General features: G+C 41.1%; 1 protein-coding gene across 3 annotated transcripts in view; it reads left to right on the top strand.

Moving 5' to 3' along the window:
• RNF144B (ring finger protein 144B) overlaps nucleotides 1-20,375 on the top strand; it is a 169,987-nt gene that overhangs the window by 145,628 nt on the left and 3,984 nt on the right. For all 3 annotated transcript variants that reach the window (XM_025443702.3, XM_035710487.2, XM_025443691.3), the window contains exons 5-7: nucleotides 13,340-13,544; nucleotides 15,393-15,537; nucleotides 19,352-19,441. In XM_025443702.3, coding sequence (XP_025299487.1) covers nucleotides 13,340-13,544; nucleotides 15,393-15,537; nucleotides 19,352-19,441 — 440 coding nt within the window. The remainder of the gene's footprint in view (nucleotides 1-13,339; nucleotides 13,545-15,392; nucleotides 15,538-19,351; nucleotides 19,442-20,375) is intronic.

The following is a 20,375-nucleotide window of genomic DNA, read 5'->3' on the forward strand; positions in this document are numbered from 1 at the left end:
GAGAGCGAGCGAGTGCACACACAAGTGAGGGGAGGGGCAGAGGGAAAGAGGAAGGGGAGGTAGATTCCCTGCTGAGAGCAGAACCTGAAGCAGGGTTCCATCCCAAGGACCCAGAGATCATGACCTAAGCTGAAACCGAAAGTCAGAGACTTAACCAAGTCCCCAGGCACCCCTAAATGATCTGTTTTTCTATATCTGAGAAATAGGAGAAAACTGTTCCCCTAGAACACAGAGTCTAATTGAGTATATAAAATAAACTCTTATCTAGCATCAACATACAGTGTTCTGATTGCTAATTTTTAAATCTGGATTAGTAAAGTCTGGAGGTCAGAAAGGGGGAAAGAGGAATATTTCTCTCTCATGTGCCAGTCTTTCATAGGTGGTCTTGCATATCTTTGCTTTGATGCATTATAAATCGATCATATAGTTTGACTCATACATGGAATTTTTTTTTTCTCACAAGTTCTAGGCAGATGTCCCACTACAGATTCCATGACTTAATAATAGATTTTATTATTCCTTCTTTATAGATGAAAAAAGTGATGATTGGAGAGGTTGAAACTTGCATAGCATCACATAGACTGTTCCTAAGCTTCTTCATCTATACTTGTTTTTAATTCCATTTTTTTTAACTAGATAACATCTATCTAAAACAGAAAATTTACCATTTCACCCATTTTCAGGGTACAGTTAAGTGGCATTAAGAACATACACAGTTTTGTGCAACCATCACTACCATCTATTTATCACCCTAAGCAGGAACTATAATAGCTTTAAATAATAACTTCCCATTTCCCTTTTTTCCCCCACCCCCTGGTAACTTCTTCTGTTTACTGTTCTGTAAACTTGCCTAGTATAGATATTTCATGTGAGTGGAATCATACAAGATTTTCTTTTTGTGTCTGGCTTGTTTCATTGAATATAATGTTTTGAAGGTTCACCCATGTTGTGGCATGGATCAGACCTTCATTTCTTTTTATGGCCGAAGAGTAATATTCCATTGTATATATATACTACATTATGTTTAACCATTCATCTGTTGAAGGACGCTTGGGTTGTTTTTACCTTTTACCTATTGTGAATAATGCTGCAGTGAACACTGGGGTACAAGTATCTTTTCAAGTCTTTGCTTTCAGTTCTTTTGGGTACATACCTAGGAGTGGAATTGCTGGGTCATATGGTCTTTCTATGTTTAGTGTTTGAGGAACTGCCAATTGGACACTTTTACTTTTGTAAAGTATGGAAGGAAGTACATTACATTTGGAGCTATGTTAAATCTGGTGACTATTTGGCTCAACTCCCTCATTTTATAAGAAAGGAAACCAAGGTCCAGAGACATTTTGACCTGAGGTGATGTTGGAAGTCAATTTGTAATTCTTTAAGTATCAATTCAGGTACTTCTTTATTATCATCCATTATAAAGAATTATTATTAAATAAGCATGCGAAGGAAGAGTAAGTTTAAATGAATACAGTTTTACATAATGAAATTTACTCCATTTGCATAGTCTTTATTTAAATTGTATACCTCATTTTTACTTGGTAGACTTTGTATCTATCTCAAACTCAAAGCTTACCGGCTAGGTGACTTTGAGATCTATGTGACAAATGTTTTGTTTTGTCTTTAAATATTTTGTTTATTTATTTAAGAGAGAGAATAAGGGAGCAGGAGTAGGGGAGAGGGGCTTAGAGGGAGAGAGAGAAGCAGCCTGCCCAGTGAGCAGGGAGCCTGATGCAGGGCTCAATCCCAGGATCCCTGGACCCAAGATCGTGACCTGAGCCAAAGGCAAATGCCTAACCAAGTGAGCCACCCAGGTGCTCCTGCCACAAAAGTATTTTATGTGGAACTGTTTAGAATGGGATCTTGGGATGCTTTAAATACTAATGTTGTTGAATGAGCTAAATGACAAATTGGTGGAAAGGAAAACTCACTGGCTGGGATTTCAGAGTTGTAGAGATTGTCGTTGCTCTGGAAAAATGTAGAATCAGCTTCGTGGCAGCCCCCTGTGTCTTAATTATAAAAATTTTCATTGGTTTTGCCCAATTCTTATTGCCTACCAAGGCCTCATCTTGTCATCCTGTGTTTTAATTGTCCTCTGCTTTATGTTATGTATATGATTAGCTTGCCTTTTATAGCTTTGTTTTCATCTAAGTCTTCATGGGGGAAAAATATTTTGAATAGGAATGAGCCTAAATCATCACTGTTTACAGAAAGTGGAGAAACGGCACTTGGCATCAATTGGTTATTCTATGAATCTGCTCTCCTTCCATCTGTGACTTTCCGTTGGCTACTACGGTGTTTGTGGCTTTTCCGTTCTGTGTCAGTGTTCCAATATTAACAAAGAAAAGAGAATACTAAGTTTGGCATATGTTAGTGATCACAGCTGTACTTTCTACTGGTTCTCAAAGCACATGTCTGATGATTAATGCTAGAATTTTGCTTGTCTCTCAAATCTGCTTGCCCAGAATCTACTTTTTCAAAATAGTTTGGGTTTTGTATTGGTTTATCTTTGGAAAATTAGGTTAAGATTTTCCATCTCTAGTCCTTCAGCACTTTTCCTATTTTTTGTGACCCCCATTTTACTTATTATAATTGCAAACTGCTTCAGTTTGTTGGTAGCTTAATGTGTCTGTTCTTGGATATTTGTATCATCATATAGTGGCTGGAAATTCTTACAAATGGTTCAAATGTCATAGTGTTCTCCTTTGGAAAAAAAGGAAGTAAAATAGCAATTTATTTTCCTGTTATCTGGTAATCCGACTGCATCCACTCATGTGTTCCATATCTACTTTTCTGTGTGCTGAGTATGTATTGTGTGTCAGGTGCATTTCCAGACACTGCCGTAAGCCGTGGCTCCATCTTTCTCTGAAAGCCATCTGTTCTCAGCATTTGTCACAAGCCTCCTTTCATTGTGAGTCTCAACATTTACAATATGGTTCTTTGAATTTCATTTTGCGCCTTTATTTGTCCTTGGTGAAATGCTCCCAGGCCCTCTTTTGTGTCCAATCACTTAAAGTTTTATCTCGCCAGAGCTCTGGGTGTAATTATTTGGTTTCTTTTGGTGTTTTTCCATTTAGGGCTGTGTGATTTTAATGTCCTTACTGTCAGTTTGGTTTTATTTTGTAACACCTCCCATTGTCATTAGGTATCTTCCTTTTCATAGTTTCTGATCACAAGCCCATTCTCATTGTGCATGTGTATGGCGTGCATGTGCACACACCTGTTCACTTTTCAAGTCTGCTTTTCTGGTGTTTTGTTGGTAAATGTGTGACTAAGTCTAGGGGTCCCTTATGAAGCTATTCTGTGCTTCTGCATGCTAACACTTTCTCCTCCGCTTCCTACTTCCTCTTCTTTACCGTCAACTCTTTCTTGTGGGGCAGTTCTAAATCTAAAACAGCACCCTCTAGATGTGTCAGCTAAAAACCTGAACTATCTGCAAGAAGAGACATTTATCATCAGTAGGGTGACATTTCTAAAGGGGACCCGAATGAAAGGCACAGTGTGAAGTGTTTGCCTCTCCCTGTGTGCACTCTCATTTCCTCATCTATAAAAGGAGGGTACTAGTGGAAGGATCCTGCTAGGACTGTTGTAAAGGGGGAGTTAATATTGTGTGTCTGTCACCGTGTGCATTCAGTAAATTATTATTGTCATTATCATTGTTGTTTTGTTATTTGTCAGCACCACTGCCCCATCTTACCTTTATCCCAGTTTTTTAAACTAAATGAAGAAAGCATCTTCTAGAATCCAGATCATACTTCAGCTGAGCCTCTAGCACAACAATACCACTCTTGTTCCCTTTTCATCTTAATCTGTGTCTTTTTCAGCACATTTCTATTGAGTCTTAAAGCGTTGTATGGTACTGTGACAATGAAAGCTTATTCTTTACACCACCTACTATATCTGGTTCCTTCATGCTCTCACTTGATGCATAAATCCACCTTCTCTGACCACCTCCGAGGAGATTGAGACGTGCTGATGTGGAGCATTCAAAGTGGCCACTTTAAAGAGAAAAGGTTCCTGTGCTGATAGTGGAAATGGAAATCTATTTAATAACATGATTATTGGGACGCCTGGGTAGCTCAGTGGTTGAGCATCTGCCTTTGCCTCAGGTCGTGATGCCGGGGTCCTGGGATCGAGTCCCACATTGGGTTCCCTTTGGGGAGCCTGCCTCTCTCTCTGTGTCACTCGTGAATAAATAAATAAAATCTTAAAAAAAACATGATTATGTTTTTACATAGAGAATGGTATTCTAGGAAAAAGGCCCACCCAGTCCCAGCATATACTCACTAACCATGAGTTCTGCAAACTCCTAACATCTGCGGATGTTAACACTGATAACATAACAGTGTTAGACTAGATAAACTCCGAAGTTGTTTCCAGGTTTGAAATTCAGTGCTTCTCCTTGGCAGTCTTGACAGCAACCCCCCTGCTCACGGCCACATCTATTTGAGTTTATTTACTATGGCAGATGTTAATTCTGATCAGTTTAGTTTAATTGCATTTTAACTATCTACAGAAGACCTTTGTTCTTTGAGATATCAGAAAGCAAATTAACTTTGGCATAATTAAAAATGCAGTGGGTTATAAAAGCTAAAAGAGTTTGGTTTATTTCAGCTGATAATTAGCTTGGCCGTATCCCGTTTCCCACAATAAGAAATCATGGGAGATCTTTTTTGGCATGACTTCACGATGGCAGAGGATGGCAGAAAATGCACTCATGTTAGTTAAGAGAATTTACAGCAGAATAAAAAGCAAACTCTACATATCTAATGCTGGGAGTTTCAGGTAGGGGAATCCAGGAGTCTTGAGTTCAGTTGTGAAAAACTGAAAACGATCACTGGGGTCAGACATGGTCCTTAGGTCTCATGGCGATTGTATTTTCTCCTAGTGTTTCTATTTCTCAATAATTGTTAGAATACAGAAGTAGAAATAGCTTGAAATAGCATTTCCTGCCTTGCACAATTAATATGAACAAGCAGTCCTAAGATCAAATAGTCGTGAAGCTTTAACCAGTTTTAATTTTCATAAGTAAGTTCTGGTTGGAGTTTGTGAATTTGTCCGTCTCTGATACAAGTATGTTATATTTAATCACTGCAAAATCATGTTCATGTTAAAGTGCTGGAGGCACCACTGGGAATGCTTTACATAGGCCTCCTGGCTTCTCTTTTTCTAGATTCCCTAACTTACCCCCATCTCAGAGCTTTCATCATCACTGCTGATGCAGAAGAAATTAGTTGAATATGCACAAGATCATTTTCCTCCAGCTTTGGAATAGAAATTTGAAGCGGGAAGAAACTAAATCTTAAACTTCTTAGGTTTAAGATAAAATGATTGTGTATTTTATCTACATACCTAATAACTCTTGTTTCCTAGGCCAAGAGCCAGGACTTAGAATTGAATTCATGGTAATTGTAATAAGTGTTTTTAAAAATTTTGCATTAATACTGTTCCCCTACAACCATCCCACTGTCACCTCAGCTCATTGGGGTGGAGGTAAGAGTGAGGAGAGGCAGCTCTTGTTTATGGACAGTGATTTGGCTTCCACCTGGTGTCCATCACTTCATCCCTCTTTGGCATGTGTTTAGGACCAATATCTGATGCCCCTTCAGCATTATTCCTTTTCTGCTAATCTGACCTGTAGATTCCATTCGTGGTTGACTCTGTTATCTGACAGATAGACAGCAAAATTGTGCTCTTAATGGCATATTGAAACTCTACTAGTTCTTAAAAAATAAAATGCCTTGTTTTAGCTTCTATGGACATTGACTTGTAGCTGCTCTTCTAGGAACTGGGCTGAAGAGCAATCAGAAGGGCAGATGTTGTGCTCTTCAGTGTAATCTGGCCAGACTTGTATGTGTGGGTCCCTGTTCTTTTGGGGAACGCTCTTCTTAAGAGACTCCAAGATGCCATATACAAAAGTCTCTCTGAGTTGTTTCTGTTCTCGGGAAATACCTTGCTGTGTATGCCACCATTACCTTTTATCACCATAGGGAATTGATTACAGATACCATTTCTTATGTTGTTTCATTCATTTATTCAACAAATAGTACATTCCAGGAGGCTTTCTAAGTCAGTGGTGGTTGACTTGGGATGACTGCATCTTTACTAGGAAATCTTGACAGTTTCACCTTCAAAGTATGCTCCCAAATTGTCAGTACTTCTAACATATAATCCAGTGTATCACTTTGGATTAAAACACTACAATCGCCTCCTAATCTCTCTGTTGCCACTTCGTTCCACCACCATCCATTCTCCCCACAGTAGCCAGAGTAGTCTTCTAAGAACAATAATCCTATCATGGCTCTCCCCTGATCAAGAGGGCACTCTCCTGTCTCCCTCGGTGCTGCCCATGGAGGTAGCAGCCATCTCCTGTTTGGCATCATGGCCACCCTCAGACCTGGTGAAGCCCAGGATTACTAAAAAGAGGACCAAGAAGTTCATCTGGTGCCAGTCAGACCAGTATGTCAAAATTAAATATAACTGGTGGAAACCCAGAGTCATTGACAATAGGGTGCACAGAAGATTCAATGGCCAGATCTTGATACCCAACATTGTCATGGGAGCAACAAGAAAACAAAGCACATGCTGCCCAGTGGCTTCCAGAAGTTTCTAGTCCATAATACCAAGGAGCTTGGAGTGCTCCTGATGTGCAACGAATCTTACTGTGCAGAGATTGCTCAAAATGTCTCCTCTAAGAACCACAAAGCCATTGTGGAAAGAGCAGTCCAGCTGGCCATCAGAGTCAAAATCTCAATACCAGGCTGTGTAACGAAGAAAATGAACAGAAAATGAACAGACAGCTTATGTGTACACTGTGTTTGTGTGTTTTTTTTTTTTAAAGATTTTATTTATCCATGAGAGATGCACAGAGAGAAGCAGAGACCTAGGCAGAGGGAGAAGCAGGTTCCCTGTGGGGAGCCCCACACGGGACTCGATCCCTGGACTCTGGGATCACACCCTGAGCCAAAGGCAGACACTCAACCACTGAGTCCCCAGGTGTCCCATACCGTGTTTGTGTTAATACTATGCCCCACCCCCCCATAGCATTCCCCATGCTTAGGCCTTATCATTGTCATCTGTGATCAGGCCCACATTATATCCTATGACTCTTCCCTTTGCTCACTTTGCTCCTTGTAAAATTTCACTGCCTCATTACTTGTATAAATCTCTTCGTTCCCATTGTTTGGATATCAGTTGGAAATCTTTCAGATCAAAACCACGTGTAGATTGACTGCTTATTCATGGTTCTAACCTATTGACTTAAATGTGTTTTTAAAAAATGGACAGCTATAAATAACTCTCAGAAGCAGAACTAATGTTTGTTTGCTTAGTGTCATCTGGTTCTCACACAAATGTAACATCCCAGAGGCTTATCTCTAGTAATTCTAACTGAATTAATAGTTACCCAGTTGAAGAAGCAGAAAGTGTGCATTTGAGTGGAGAGGTCTCCCATAAATCAAAAATAAAGAAGGCAGAGGAAAAAAACAAATCATTCAAGTGTTCTTTGTACGTTCTGGCCCAGAGGCACCAGTATACCATTTCTCCTCATTCAAAAATGTCCTTCCTGAATTTCTATAGAAGGCGTGTGCATGCTGTTTGATGGCAAGGGATAAATCTCTTTAGTCTTACCTCCATCTCCAGTAAGAGACATTGAGTCACTGCTCTTTTGAATGTTCTGTTAACTCCTTGTTAACTTACTCAGCTCCTCATGTTAACACAGAAATATAAAGTTGAGAGGACTGTCAGGAATTTGGCTAGATTTGTCTTTTTGCCCCAGAATAGTTCTTTACTCTCCTCTTAATAGTTTATCTAGAAGACAATGGCATGACTCCTTTGGCAAGTATCTTTTACATAACCAGAACAACATTTAAAAGCTGTAGGACAAGCTCAAGTACTTGTGTAAAGAATACCTGTGCCCAAAATCAAACATTACATAAACACATGATACTGTATTGCTACTGTGCTTCATGTATTGATGGGCATTTCTCTAAGCTTTAATCATGTTAGATTCGAGCTAGCGGTGCTTTCTTTTGATTTAAATTCTTTAAAAGGGGGGTTGATGATACAGCAATTGCACTATGAGGTATACATACCCAAAGGATACAAAAGTACTGACTCAAAGGGACACGTGGACCCTGATGTTTATAGCAGCATTATCAACAATAGACAAATTATGGAAAGAGCCCAAATGTCCACCGACAAATGGATAAAGAGGACATAGCATGCGCGCGCGCGCGCACACACACACACACACACACACAATGGAATATTACTCAGCCAAAAAAAGAATGAAGTCTTGCCATTTGCAACTACATGGATGGAGCTAGAGAGTATTATGCTAAATGAAATAAATCATAAAAAAAATAACATGTGATTTTACTACTATGTGAAATTTAAGAAACTAAACAGATGAACATGGGGGTGGGGAGGCAAACCAGGAAACAGTCTTTTAACTATAGGGAACAAACTGAGGTTATTGGAGGGGAGGAAGATGAGGAGATGGGTTTAATAGGTGATGGGGATTAGGGAGGGCACTTGTTAGGATGACCACTGGGTGTCATATGTAAGTGATGAATCACTGAATTCTACACTTTTTTTTTTTAAAAGATTTATTTATTTATTTATTCATGAGAGACACAGAGAGAGAGGCAGAGAACACAGGCAGAGGGAGAAGAAGTCTCCATGCAGGATCACGCCCTGGGCTGAAGGCAGACATGAAACCACTGAGCCACCCAGGGATCCCCTGAATTCTACACCTTAAACTAATATTATACTGTATGTTAACTAACTGGAATTTAAATTAAAATGTAAAAATAAATAAAAAGGTGACTGAATTCTCCGTTTAAGAGAAGTAATTGGTTTAAATTAGTAGATACCTGTTCTCTGTTTTGGACAGGTGGACAGGAATGTACTGAGTGCATCCTATCTGATTGGTGCTGTAAGGAGTGCTTAGAGGCCTGATAGGGAGCTCCAGAAATACTTACTTGTGACATGCTATGGTTCCAAGTGGAAGAAACAGCCTGCCTATCCTCTAGGGTGGCTCTTATTGGACTTGAAGATCCCAGACAGATGTACAAAAAGCAAGATATGTACCCATGGGAGACATGAGAGGTTACATCAGGTATAATACCTGTCTGTATGCAGGATGTTCAGAAAGTAGAATAGACTGGCCTGCAAATACGGCTAAAAGAATGAATAAAATAAATAAAATCTTAAAAAAAATAAAAGAATGGTCACTATTGTAGTCTCCATTTCTTCTTGTGCTAAGTTCTGTTCTTCAATTGCCCACTCTGTGCCCCCCACCTTGACTGTGTTGAAGTAGGGTTTATATATTTAAGTATTTGCTCTCGATTTGGACACTGTTCAGTGATGCGTACAGACTTAGGGGGGCATGGGAAGGTTCTGATTTATAGTGTTTGCCAATTACTGGGGTATAACTACTTTCACCCTGACTGATTTCTCAAGCAGCTGGTTCATGTAATGTCACTGAATGCTGAGTTGGGACAAGATGCAGTAGTTGTTATCTGCTCGCAAGACCCCACTGTAGGAGGTGACTGCCGGCGTTCCCTGCTCAGGGTTTTCTTAAGTACAGAATCTTTATTCCAGTATCTGGAAGGAGACTCTAATTTCCCTTGCTATTCCAAGGATTGTTTTTTGTTTTTTAATCTCTGTTTATGTGGTGCTTTGGTTCTTTCTAACTTAATCTCTTTGTGTTTTATCTCTGCATGTGCCATCTGCTTGGTACCCTGATTAGGAAGGACCAGTTTTACTTCCCGATTTTAGAGCTGATTAAAAGGGGAAACTTCATTATGGATACTTGTATAAGAAAAGCATTAAAATATTTCTGTATTAAAAAAAAACTTTGGGGATATTAAACATTCCTTACCTTCACCCCTAAGGGCTGCTCACAGATATTCCTAATTTCATTTATTTCATCTTGTAGGGTGTTCTAGCAGTTATTACATTGTTTGTTTTTTTGTTTGTTTGTTGGTTTTTTTTGCATTTTGTTCATTGTAAGCATCTCTTGTCCTTTTCACACTGAGATTTCTGAGAAGCAAACCTCTGTTGTCATCTCTGTAAGCCGAGGGTCTCTAAAAAGTCCCTGAAATTGATCATTTGTTGGATGAACAATGAATAATAGACATTGGCCTAAGTTTTTAGGCATATCATCCTAAGAGATAGGTCTAAAGAAGAAGTCTGGAATGGTCCAAATTAAAGCAAGATTGAGACTTAGTCATAGCATGGGTTCTGTAAATAAGTAAAATACAGGAGAAATCTAGGACTGAGTCTTAGATACCATCCATAGATGGGACCAAAGGAAGCAGTATTTTTTTTTAAGATTTTATTTATTTATTCATGAGAGACACACACACAGAGAGAGAGAGAGAGAGAGAGGCACAGAGACACACAGCAGAGGGAGAAGCAAGCTCCATGCAGGGAGCCTGACGTGGGACTCGATCCCGGGTCTCCAGGATTAGGCCCTGGGCTGAAGGTGGCGCTAAACTGCTGAGCCACCAAGGCTGCCCAAAGGAAGCAATATTGATGCTAATGGAGACGGAAGGTTGTAGGAAGAAAATAGAGAGACTAGTATCTTATGGAAGAGCTTTATAAGAGTATCAGATATAAGATGGAATGAGAAACATTTGCTAGATATGAGTAGAGGGATGGCAGTTTTAATTTTCAGAGAACAGTCTATTAATGAAGTGGGAATAAAAAACTTTATTTAAGAGACTTAAGGAAGATATGAGGGGATAGGAATGAGAATCAATGTAGATCACTCATCCAAGGACTGACATGAAACAGGAAGGTGAAATGAATGCTAGGTATAGGGAGACAGTAAGTAGGGTTCTAGCAAGGGTAATTATTAATTTTAATGTTAGAAATTTTTTCATTGTCAGCCCTCTAAATGGTGCTTCATAAAGGATGTTTAATTTTGAAAGTGTTACATGTAAAGTTCCATGTTTTGCCAAGTTGATGTCTTTCCAAATATGGAGAGCCCTAATTGAGGTGGGTGGAGATTTAGAGTCTAATAAAGATCATAACATACTTTTGATACAAGGGCTGGTATTGGATGATTTTAGTTTGCTATGTACATCTGTTGATGAGAGTACTGGAAGAGAAAGGAAAATAAATTCCAGTGCAAGGCAATTCAAGATGGTATGAGTAGTATATGTATTGTAAGTCAGTTGTTGGCAGAGGAGTATATCTAGCTTTTGGAAAAACCAACAATGACTGGGCCTTAAATTAACAGGTAGCATCCCATCACTCTGTCATGGAGCATCTAAACAAAATAAGTAGCCCTTGCTTATAATCTAAAGAGAGAAAGGCCATCTCCATGAAGTGAATAGAGCACGGCAATAAACAAGATGATGATTCTGTGACACCAAAATTAAGACAAGTATGTCTTATCTTTTTAAGGTAATCTGCAGGGATGCTATGCATTTTAACTATAATATGTGTCTTTCCTTTCCTTTCTCTTCTGTATTGCCAGTCTTTTAAACTGTGATTTAGAATGGGTGGTTAAGTAGACATGTGATGTGGGAATCGTTAGCTCTAATTTATTTTTTTTAAGATTTATTTATTATAAATTAATAATAGAAGCAGAGACACAGGCAGAGGGAGAAGCAGGCTCCACGCAGTGAGCAAGATGTGGGACTCGATTCCAGGTCTTCAGGATCCCGCCCTGGGCAAAGGCGGCGCTAAACCGCTGAGCCACCCGGGCTGCCCTGTTAGCTCTAATTTATATACCAGCCTTCATTTCTTTGGACTTAGTGTTTGAAGCAGTTAGAAGAATTTGTAAAAAAAGAAAATATATATAAATGGTGTGGAAATAGAAGTTCAGGACCTTGGAGCCTATGGTGTGTCACTGTCCCCTTGACTTTCTAACCAGCCTGTCCCAAACTTTTAGGGATTCTTTTTCAAGGGTCTCTTGGGGTCTGAACACCTATGAATAATAGGCTTCCCTTTTCTGATTTTATTTGGTCCATCAACCTGTATTTCCCAGAATTATTAGATAAGAAAATATACATAAGGATGCTCTCTTTGAATGAAAACCTATAATCATAGATCTGATTGTTGGCCTTTTCTAGATGAGAGATTAATGGAGGCAGTGTTTGCTGGAACATTTTGGATTTATTTCCCCTGGTACTGAATTTGTAAAATTATTACCTTTAAAACTAAGCTCATACTTAATGCCTTCATTTCCTTTTTGCGCCACTCTTTCGGGCTGTTTGCCTCCTGCATGGAAATTTCCAAGAATCATAAGCCTTAGGAGATTTAAAACTGGAATCTCATCAGTTTAAAATTTGCAAAACACTTTGGTTCAGAGAAAAAAGGGCTAGTCTACTCCTCAAATAATACCATTTTCACATGATATGTTCCTTTAAAGGTCACATCATAAGACAAGAACATGAGATTTGTTATTGAATAGAAAGTGAGGAACTGGACAAGATTTGTAAACATTTGAATAGAATGATAGTCGGGTTACCCCCAACCCCATATTCTTTCCTCCAGGCCACATGAACGTAGCTGGTGTATTCTATAAGTGACTCTCACTTTATGGGGTGTGAAAGTCCATACCTTTTGTTTTTAGAGCATGTGAACCTTTTATAAATGTCTCTAACTAGCCGATGGTCGGACAACCGAAGATCAAATCGACAGCCAATCTGATCTCTTGGCTCAGCCATGCCAGATACTGCTTGGTCCCTAAACCGTTTTATTTCTTCCTTGTTCTTTCAGTTCCCTCTTAAAAAATAGAAGAAACCTCACTACTTATTTCTCGGTGCCTGGAAGGACAAAATCCATTGTGACTTTCTTTTTCCTTTGGCTTTGGTAGACCCTTCAGGTCCAAATTTCCTCCAAGATAATGCCCAAAATAATTATAGCAGGGACTTGAGATTTTGCATACATGGAGTGCTAAAAGGTGAGAAGTATTCCAAAAGAATTGGAAATTTTGGTTAGTGAGAACACTGTCTATCTGTTCATAAGGGCAGTGGTGGCCTATTTTATTAGTAGCTATTTTGAGAAATGTGGCAGGGCTCAGTGACCTTGTAGGTTTGGGTCCATATGAAGGCAGTAGTAGAAGTCACTGCCCTAAAAAAAAAAAAAAAAATAGAAAGAAAGAAAAAAAGAAAGAAAGGAAAGAAAGGAAGGAAAGAAAGAAAGAAAGGAAAGGAAGGAAGGAAGAAAGGAAGAAAGGAAGAAAGAAAGAAATCACTGCCCTTGGGTGGACTGATCTTCCATAAATACCAACCTGTCAAAGAGAAAAATGAAGGGGAAAGAGCCTCAGGCCTGTATGAAAGATACATAGACCATCACATTTTCTTTTTTTATACTTTAGAAGTTCACTTGGACCCCTACAGAACATGGTGTCCTGTCGCAGACTGTCAGACGGTGTGCCCTGTTGCATCAAGTGACCCCGGACAGCCTGTGCAGGTGGAGTGTCCGTCTTGTCACCTGAAGTTCTGCTCATGTTGCAAGGATGCTTGGCATGCAGAAGTTTCCTGTAGAGATAGTCAGCCTATTGTCCTGCCAACAGAGCACGGGTAAGAAAGGAAATGGTCTTTGGGATTATTCACTGATTTTCTCAGAAACCCCAAATATGTTGCTTGGAGGAGTTATCTTGTGATTGAATGTAGAGATTGGTTATTTCCCTGTGGAACTTCCCTGAGAAGTGTCTCAGAATTGGTGAGTTGTGAACAGAGAATAATGAGGAAAGCATTTCTAAGGGGATTTTAGTTATTTACCCCTGGAGAGTCTCCCAGATATGATGAAATAACTGTTTGCATAGATTTGGATTTCTCTTCAGGTGGAGAGGCGCATGGTCCACAGGTTTTCAGTAGGAAGTCATGGCTTTGTCCAGTTATTGGCATAGGAGTCATGACCACCTGCTATTGATTTACCTCATTCTTCCTGCTTGCAGAGTGATGAAGAAATAATTTTGTTACCTGACTATGCTGCATGCAAGCTTGTGAGGTGTGCCAGTCATGTCAGAGCACTGCAATAGAAACAGCAGCTCTTCAGGGCAGTGCAGTGCTAAATTCATAGGTCCTAGAGGAAAAAGGCTACATCTCTCAATACTTTGTGCTCTGCAAAGATGGTGCCAAGGTTCAGATTCAGTTACAATGAGAAGCAATTAAATCTGTACCTCTCAGTTCAGAGGGTTTTTCCAGCAGTAGAAGGGCCCAGTGTCAGAGACCTTTGTGATTGATCCCTTGCTTTGCTTGAGGCTCTGGCTGTTATGCACTGGCAAGAACAGAGATGCCAGTGTTCTAGTCCAGTTGGCTTACTCACCCCACAGCCACAGAGTGTGTAGGACCATTCTTCAGGAATAGTAACACTACCTGGCTATGATACTGTGCTCGAATCTTAGATCAAGCAAACCAAGAGAAAACTAGATGTAATGCACAGGGCAGGCACATCCCTTCTTAGCCAGTACCCTCTGCACTTTCACTGCCATGGCAGGAGGGTCTGCAGGTATCATAGGACGATGTAAAGATCCCAGAGGAGAGAGGACTTGGGTTCTGACATTGTCACTTGCTATCTCTGGGACCTCATGGGTGTCACTCAGCCTCTATGAGTCTGTTTCTCTATTTGGGAAAAAAAAAGAAAGTGGAGGGGAGAGAAGGAAAATAATAACTGTCTCACTGCTGTAATGTTATTGTGAATACCAGATCTGATCTTGGATCTGACCACACTTTATGGACTTGATGTCACTGGGTGCTGGTTTTGATGAACAGTAGCTAAAGGGCAGGCTGTGCTCTGGCTCCCCTAACCTTTCTCCTTCAGCGCGTTCTCATTATTGTCTATGCCCCTTAAGGCTGTGAGCCCTTCGGAGAAGATCTCTTTAATGATGCTGGGCATTTCTTTTTGAGTATTGATTACTGCCTCCCTCGACCACTTCCATTTGTTTTTCTGAACAGATCACTGGAAAGATTTATCTATGCCATGTCAGATCCTGAGCTAGGTTTTCTACTGTGCAGCAGACTTCTTGTGTTTTTTATTTAGACAGCGTATGCTCAGAGAATGAAATAATAATTTGGCAAAACGATGAATTAAGTCAGGTATGGCACATCCAATTAAATAATTCGCTCCAAGCCAAAGAGAAATAAATTAGAGTTCTTTTTTGTTGTGAGTTATCTGAAGGACTAATAATCTGTGTCCCTCCTCTTTTTACCCACACCCTCTTCTGTGGAAGTAAATTAAGCTCAGATAAGAGTTCACTACCTACCCATCAGGGGCCCTAGGAATTCAGTTGGTGACTAATTAATTACACTCAACCCACTCTTCCCCACCTCTGGTTAGTGTGTACATTCTTGTGGTTCTAGCTTTTAAATAAAACCCTGGCAGCAGTGGATCCCCACCCTATGATTTCTCATCCTTTCTGTTTCTAGGGCCCTCTTTGGGACAGACGCAGAAGCGCCCATTAAGCAATGCCCAGTTTGTCGGGTTTATATCGAACGCAACGAAGGCTGTGCTCAGATGATGTGCAAGAACTGCAAGCACACGTTTTGCTGGTACTGTCTCCAGAACCTGGATGTAAGTTCCACCCGGAAGTGTCTTCTCATGTGGTCTTTCTCTACACTGTATCTGTGCCACCACCAGGATCCTACAGGCTTTCCTTTTAAAATAGTGAGGAGCCTATGTTTGTCCTGCAAAAGAAGTTTATTTTTCTTAGTGATACTTTCTGAGCCTGCTTTCAATGTCTATAAAATGTCTCTTTGAGTACCTTAGCTGTGTCAGCACAGCTTTAAAGGCAAGCTCTTGTTTTAGGGACATTTTCTGCTTTGGGGACACTGTCTCCTTTTATTATATTACATAAGGAACTATCAGCGTATTCATTTTATATTGCTGCTGTGTCAAAGTACCACAAATTTATTGTCTTTAGTTCTGTACTCTGGAAATCTGACGTGAGTGTCACTGGATTAAAATTAAGGTGTCCTCAGGGCTGCATTCTCTTCTGGATTCTAAGGGAGAATCCAATTCTTTGCTTTTTCCAGCTTCCAGAAGCTGCCTGCATTTGTTGGCTTGGGGCCCCTTTCTCTATCTTCAGAGCCAGCACATCACATCTCTCCAACCCATTCTTCCATTGTCACAGCTCCCTCTGACCACAGCTGGGAAAGCTTCTCAGTGCTTAAGGACCCTATGATTAGATTGGCCCCATCTGGATGATACAGTGATTAGGTTGACCATGTCTAGGTGATACAGTGATTAGATTGCTATGGTCTGGGTGATATAGGCCCTCCTCCCCCATCTCAAGCTCTTTCTTTAGTGACACTCCTAAAGTCCCTTTTGCCATGGAAGGCAACATGTTCTCCAATTCTAGGGGTTAGGCCACAGGCATCTGTAGAAGAGCCGTTATCCTGCCTATCATAATTTGGTTGTCCTCTTGTTTTTGAACTTAAAGAAAAAAGCCACTCAAATCAGTAGGATGTCTTAAATAACCACGCCTCATTTGTTGGCACGACAGTGGCTCCCTTCCCAGACAGAGGGATCTGTCCCGGTGAACCTTTCCCCTCACCATTCATGAAGCACGTCTTGCCCAGTTCAGGTGCAGTTCATTCAGTCCCGTGCCAAGGCTCATGGTGACCTCAGAGGTAAAAAATAGTGTGAAGGACTGATCAGCAGGTCTTAACTCCAATGCTTGTGTTTATTCTAACACACGTGTGCTGTCACAGAGAGGAATAGATAACTCCCTGTTGTGGCAATCTGGACTATTGAAATATGTCCACATCAAGGGTAAGCCCTCCATCATGGTGAGGTGGACATTCTTTTCTCATTTTCTCTCATTTCTTTTTAAAAGATTTATTTATTAGAGAGAGAGAGTGCGTGCACATATGTGCTCCTGTGCACAGGTAGGGAAAGTAAGAGAGGAGAGAGAGAGAATCTCAAGGAGACTCCACACAGAGCTGAGAGCTCAGTGCAGGGCTCAGATCTCATGGCACTGAGCTCACAACCTGAGCTGAAATCAAGAGTCAAATGCCCAACCAACTGTGCCACCCAGCACCCCACGCAACTTGTCATTTCAATCGCCTAGTTCATTGCAACTTGATAAGCAGTTGTGGTGTTTTAGTATCACACACTCCATGAGTCTGTGTGCAGTTAATACGGGGCGTGTGCTGCCACCACCTGCGTGATTTGTAGCTGAAAATGAGGTAAGTTGTTTCAGATGACATCTGTGAATAAGAATTTTAATCAGCCTGATCTCAGTGTTTCAAGCAGAGGTATAAATTGTGGGAAAGAAAACTGACATTTTAGACATTTCAAAAGCTCAGCAGCTCAGGTCAAAAGAAAGGTTTTTGTTTTTTTTTTTGAATTGTATTTCTCATAACCTCTTGAATTACAATTCTGTGTGATATTAGACCAATCATGATTCCAAACGTGTGATACCCTGGGTGTGGTTTTACTGATTGCATACCCCTCATGTTTTACAAAGGAAAAGATTCTTTTCTGTTTGCCTTCAGGTTTAACCAGAATATTAATTGGGTTCATACCCACAAGGAGGCTGAGCCCATGAGGTTCTTTTTAAGAGGCAAGGATGTAAGGGAATAAAGATGTGTGCCCAAATCTCTCCATCCTTTGGCTGAAATATGTTTGGGGTATGCTGTTGCAAAGAACACGTTGTTCTGTTTCTTGGACTGTTCTGGGGCTCGAGTTGAAATGGTACAGATGTTAGAAGGCTGGATACACAGACTTCTAATATTGAAGCATCTTTTTCTGGTCATTGTGTTTTGAGATCTCATCTTCTTGGTTTTAGCCAGGGGTACTGGCTTGTTGGTAATGACGTTTTTTTCTTGACAAGTGCTCTGTGTCAGCTGGCGGTGTTGATCTTTGTTTATAGGAAAGTTTCAGAGCATGGGTCTGGGAGCAGGATGCTTGCCCAAGAGCCAAGCCTGAGACAGGCGACCAAACCTAAGTGCTTTTTTTAGTTTTGCTGAGGTGTCGAGTTGGGTCCTCATTCTTGGTGTTTCAGAGGATGAAATGTTCTTAATCTTCTGCTTTGGGGACCTCATAGACTTGTACCCTTCAATTGTCTCTCCTCTCTCCTAGGATTTCATGTTGCAGTAACGTCTCTGTGTATTCAGTAGTATCGCATTTAGAAATGAGTCACACTATTCTCAAGCCTACATTTCTCCCTTATCCCATTCTCTCTCTCTCTCCTCTTAGAAGCCAAGCCTCAAAACAGCATCATCACCTCTTGTTGACACTTTCTTACCTCCAGTCTTTAAATACACTCAGCTTGCCACATCATCACAGTCTTGATTGTGTTTCTCCAAGGCTTTGAGTGACATCCTTTGAGTAAAATCCAATGGATATTTGTCCTCCTCTTACCTAGATTCTCTGCTGCCTTTGACATCTTGACCGGCTCTGTTTCAGTGATGACATCTCTTCTGGTTTCCCTTCTACCTTGCTGGCCACCTCTCAGTTTCCTTCCCAGGTGCCTCTTCGACCCATCCTTTTTCTTTATTTACTGTTTTTTAGAGTAAGAGAGCAAAAGGGGGGGAGGGCAGGGGGAGAGGGAGAGAATCTTAAGCAGGCTCTGTGCAGAGTGTGGCACTCTATCTCATGACCCTTGAGATCATGACCTGAGTCGAAATCAGGAGTTGGATGCTTTACCCTACTGAGCTTCCCCAGGCTCCTCCTCCTTCACCCATTCTTACGTGTTTTATGTTCACCGTCCCCTTTGCCGGTCTATTCTCTCTCCCTGGGTGATGTCATCTCCTGCGGTTTTTCTCCACCCTATATACATGATTCCCAAGTCTTTTCCCCCAAATTCTCACCTGTGTAATCAGCTGCCTTTTGTAATCAGTACTGCTTGGATGTCTCAAGTTCGTATTGAAAGTGTGGCCATCATTTTCCCAGCAAAGTTCATCTCTCAGTTGTCATTTCTCTCAACCAGGTTCCTGCCTCTGCCCAGTGGTTTTCCCCTCATCTGCGATTACTTCTCCTCCTCCTCCCATCGTTCGTTACCTTCTTAGGACCCCATGTCTCCCCACGTCTGTGTTTCCCAGCTCAGCTGCTAGTGTTTTTTTTCTCACGTGTTTCTTGCAGCAGCCTGCTGGCTGTGTCACTCCTAGTCTTTGTTCCATGGCCCACCTGGGCTAGAGCCGCCTTTCAAAGATGAGTGCTCAGGACACTCATCCTTTCTAGACTCAGTCAGGAGTCTTGATGGTTATGATCTGTTTTCACTCAGTGATTTGTAAACGTACTGAGGTACATTCTAAGATCGTGGCCTTGAAATTCGTATTCCCTGAAAGAGCTTCTGCTTCCACCAAGGTGATCCAATGTGGTTAGCATTTATTTCTCACTTCAAAACAGCGTTCTCACCGAAACTTCTGTCTTTGTTTTTCAGAATGACATTTTCCTCAGACATTATGACAAAGGGCCATGTAGGAATAAGCTGGGCCACTCGAGAGCCTCAGTGATGTGGAACCGAACACAGGTACCCTGCCCTTGAAGGGAGTGTGAGATACACTGACTTGGGATGGCTCACAAGGCCCACCTGTTCCTTCTTCCCACCCTGTTCTCTACTTACACATCCCAGCCTAGGAGCTTCTGGGGAGTTCTGGGGGCAGGGCCAGGGAATAGTAATGAAGCAACTGCCGAAAGTTAGTTCATGAGCATGATACCCCTGGGGATCATGGGGCAGGGGCAGGGCCCCAGAGCAGCCAAGTAATTAACAGTGACCTGCAGAATGAAGGCAGATATTCTTTCCTCTTGAAAAACACAGTAGAATCACTTTCCTAAAGCCCCATAAGTCGTATTTCCTATAAAAGGCAGTGCTCTAAAATCCTATGAGCCCTGCTGGGGCTTAGATCCCTCTGTACATGCCATTGTGTGTTTCTGTGGCAGGTTCAAAGGGAGTCCTGGTTTATTTTTAATAGTGTTTCATATTTATTAAAGACTACGTTCCTTTTAAGGGCGTCAGTGTTAATAGCCTAGTAATCGTTATTAGCATCCCTACGAGACTGTCAAGGAGACCGGGTAGAGAGAGAGCCAACAGCAACAATTCGGGATTACACGGAGCTTGTGCCAGAGCTCAAATTAGCGTCCAGTTTGTTCCTCTCACCTCCAATCTAGTCCTCGCTGTCTCCTGGGTTTAAATCCAGTTCAGATCATTGCTGGGCATTGGCCAAAAGTTCCTATAATTGGAACTGTTTTATGTGCCTGCGGTGGTGTCTTCGTTCAGGGTACTAGAATAAATTACCATAAACCGAGTGGCTTGAAAATTAGAAACATATTTCCCCTGGTTCTGGAGACTAGAAGGTGTCAGTGTGGTTTGGGTTGTGGCAAGGACCGTTTTCCTGGTCTGTAGATGGCTGCCTTCTCACTGTGTCCTCACATGGTACTGGACTCGGGGACAGGAAGCAAGCTCT

This window comes from Canis lupus, chromosome 35 (genome assembly GCF_003254725.2).
Source record: "Canis lupus dingo isolate Sandy chromosome 35, ASM325472v2, whole genome shotgun sequence".
Lineage (NCBI taxonomy): Eukaryota > Metazoa > Chordata > Mammalia > Carnivora > Canidae > Canis > Canis lupus.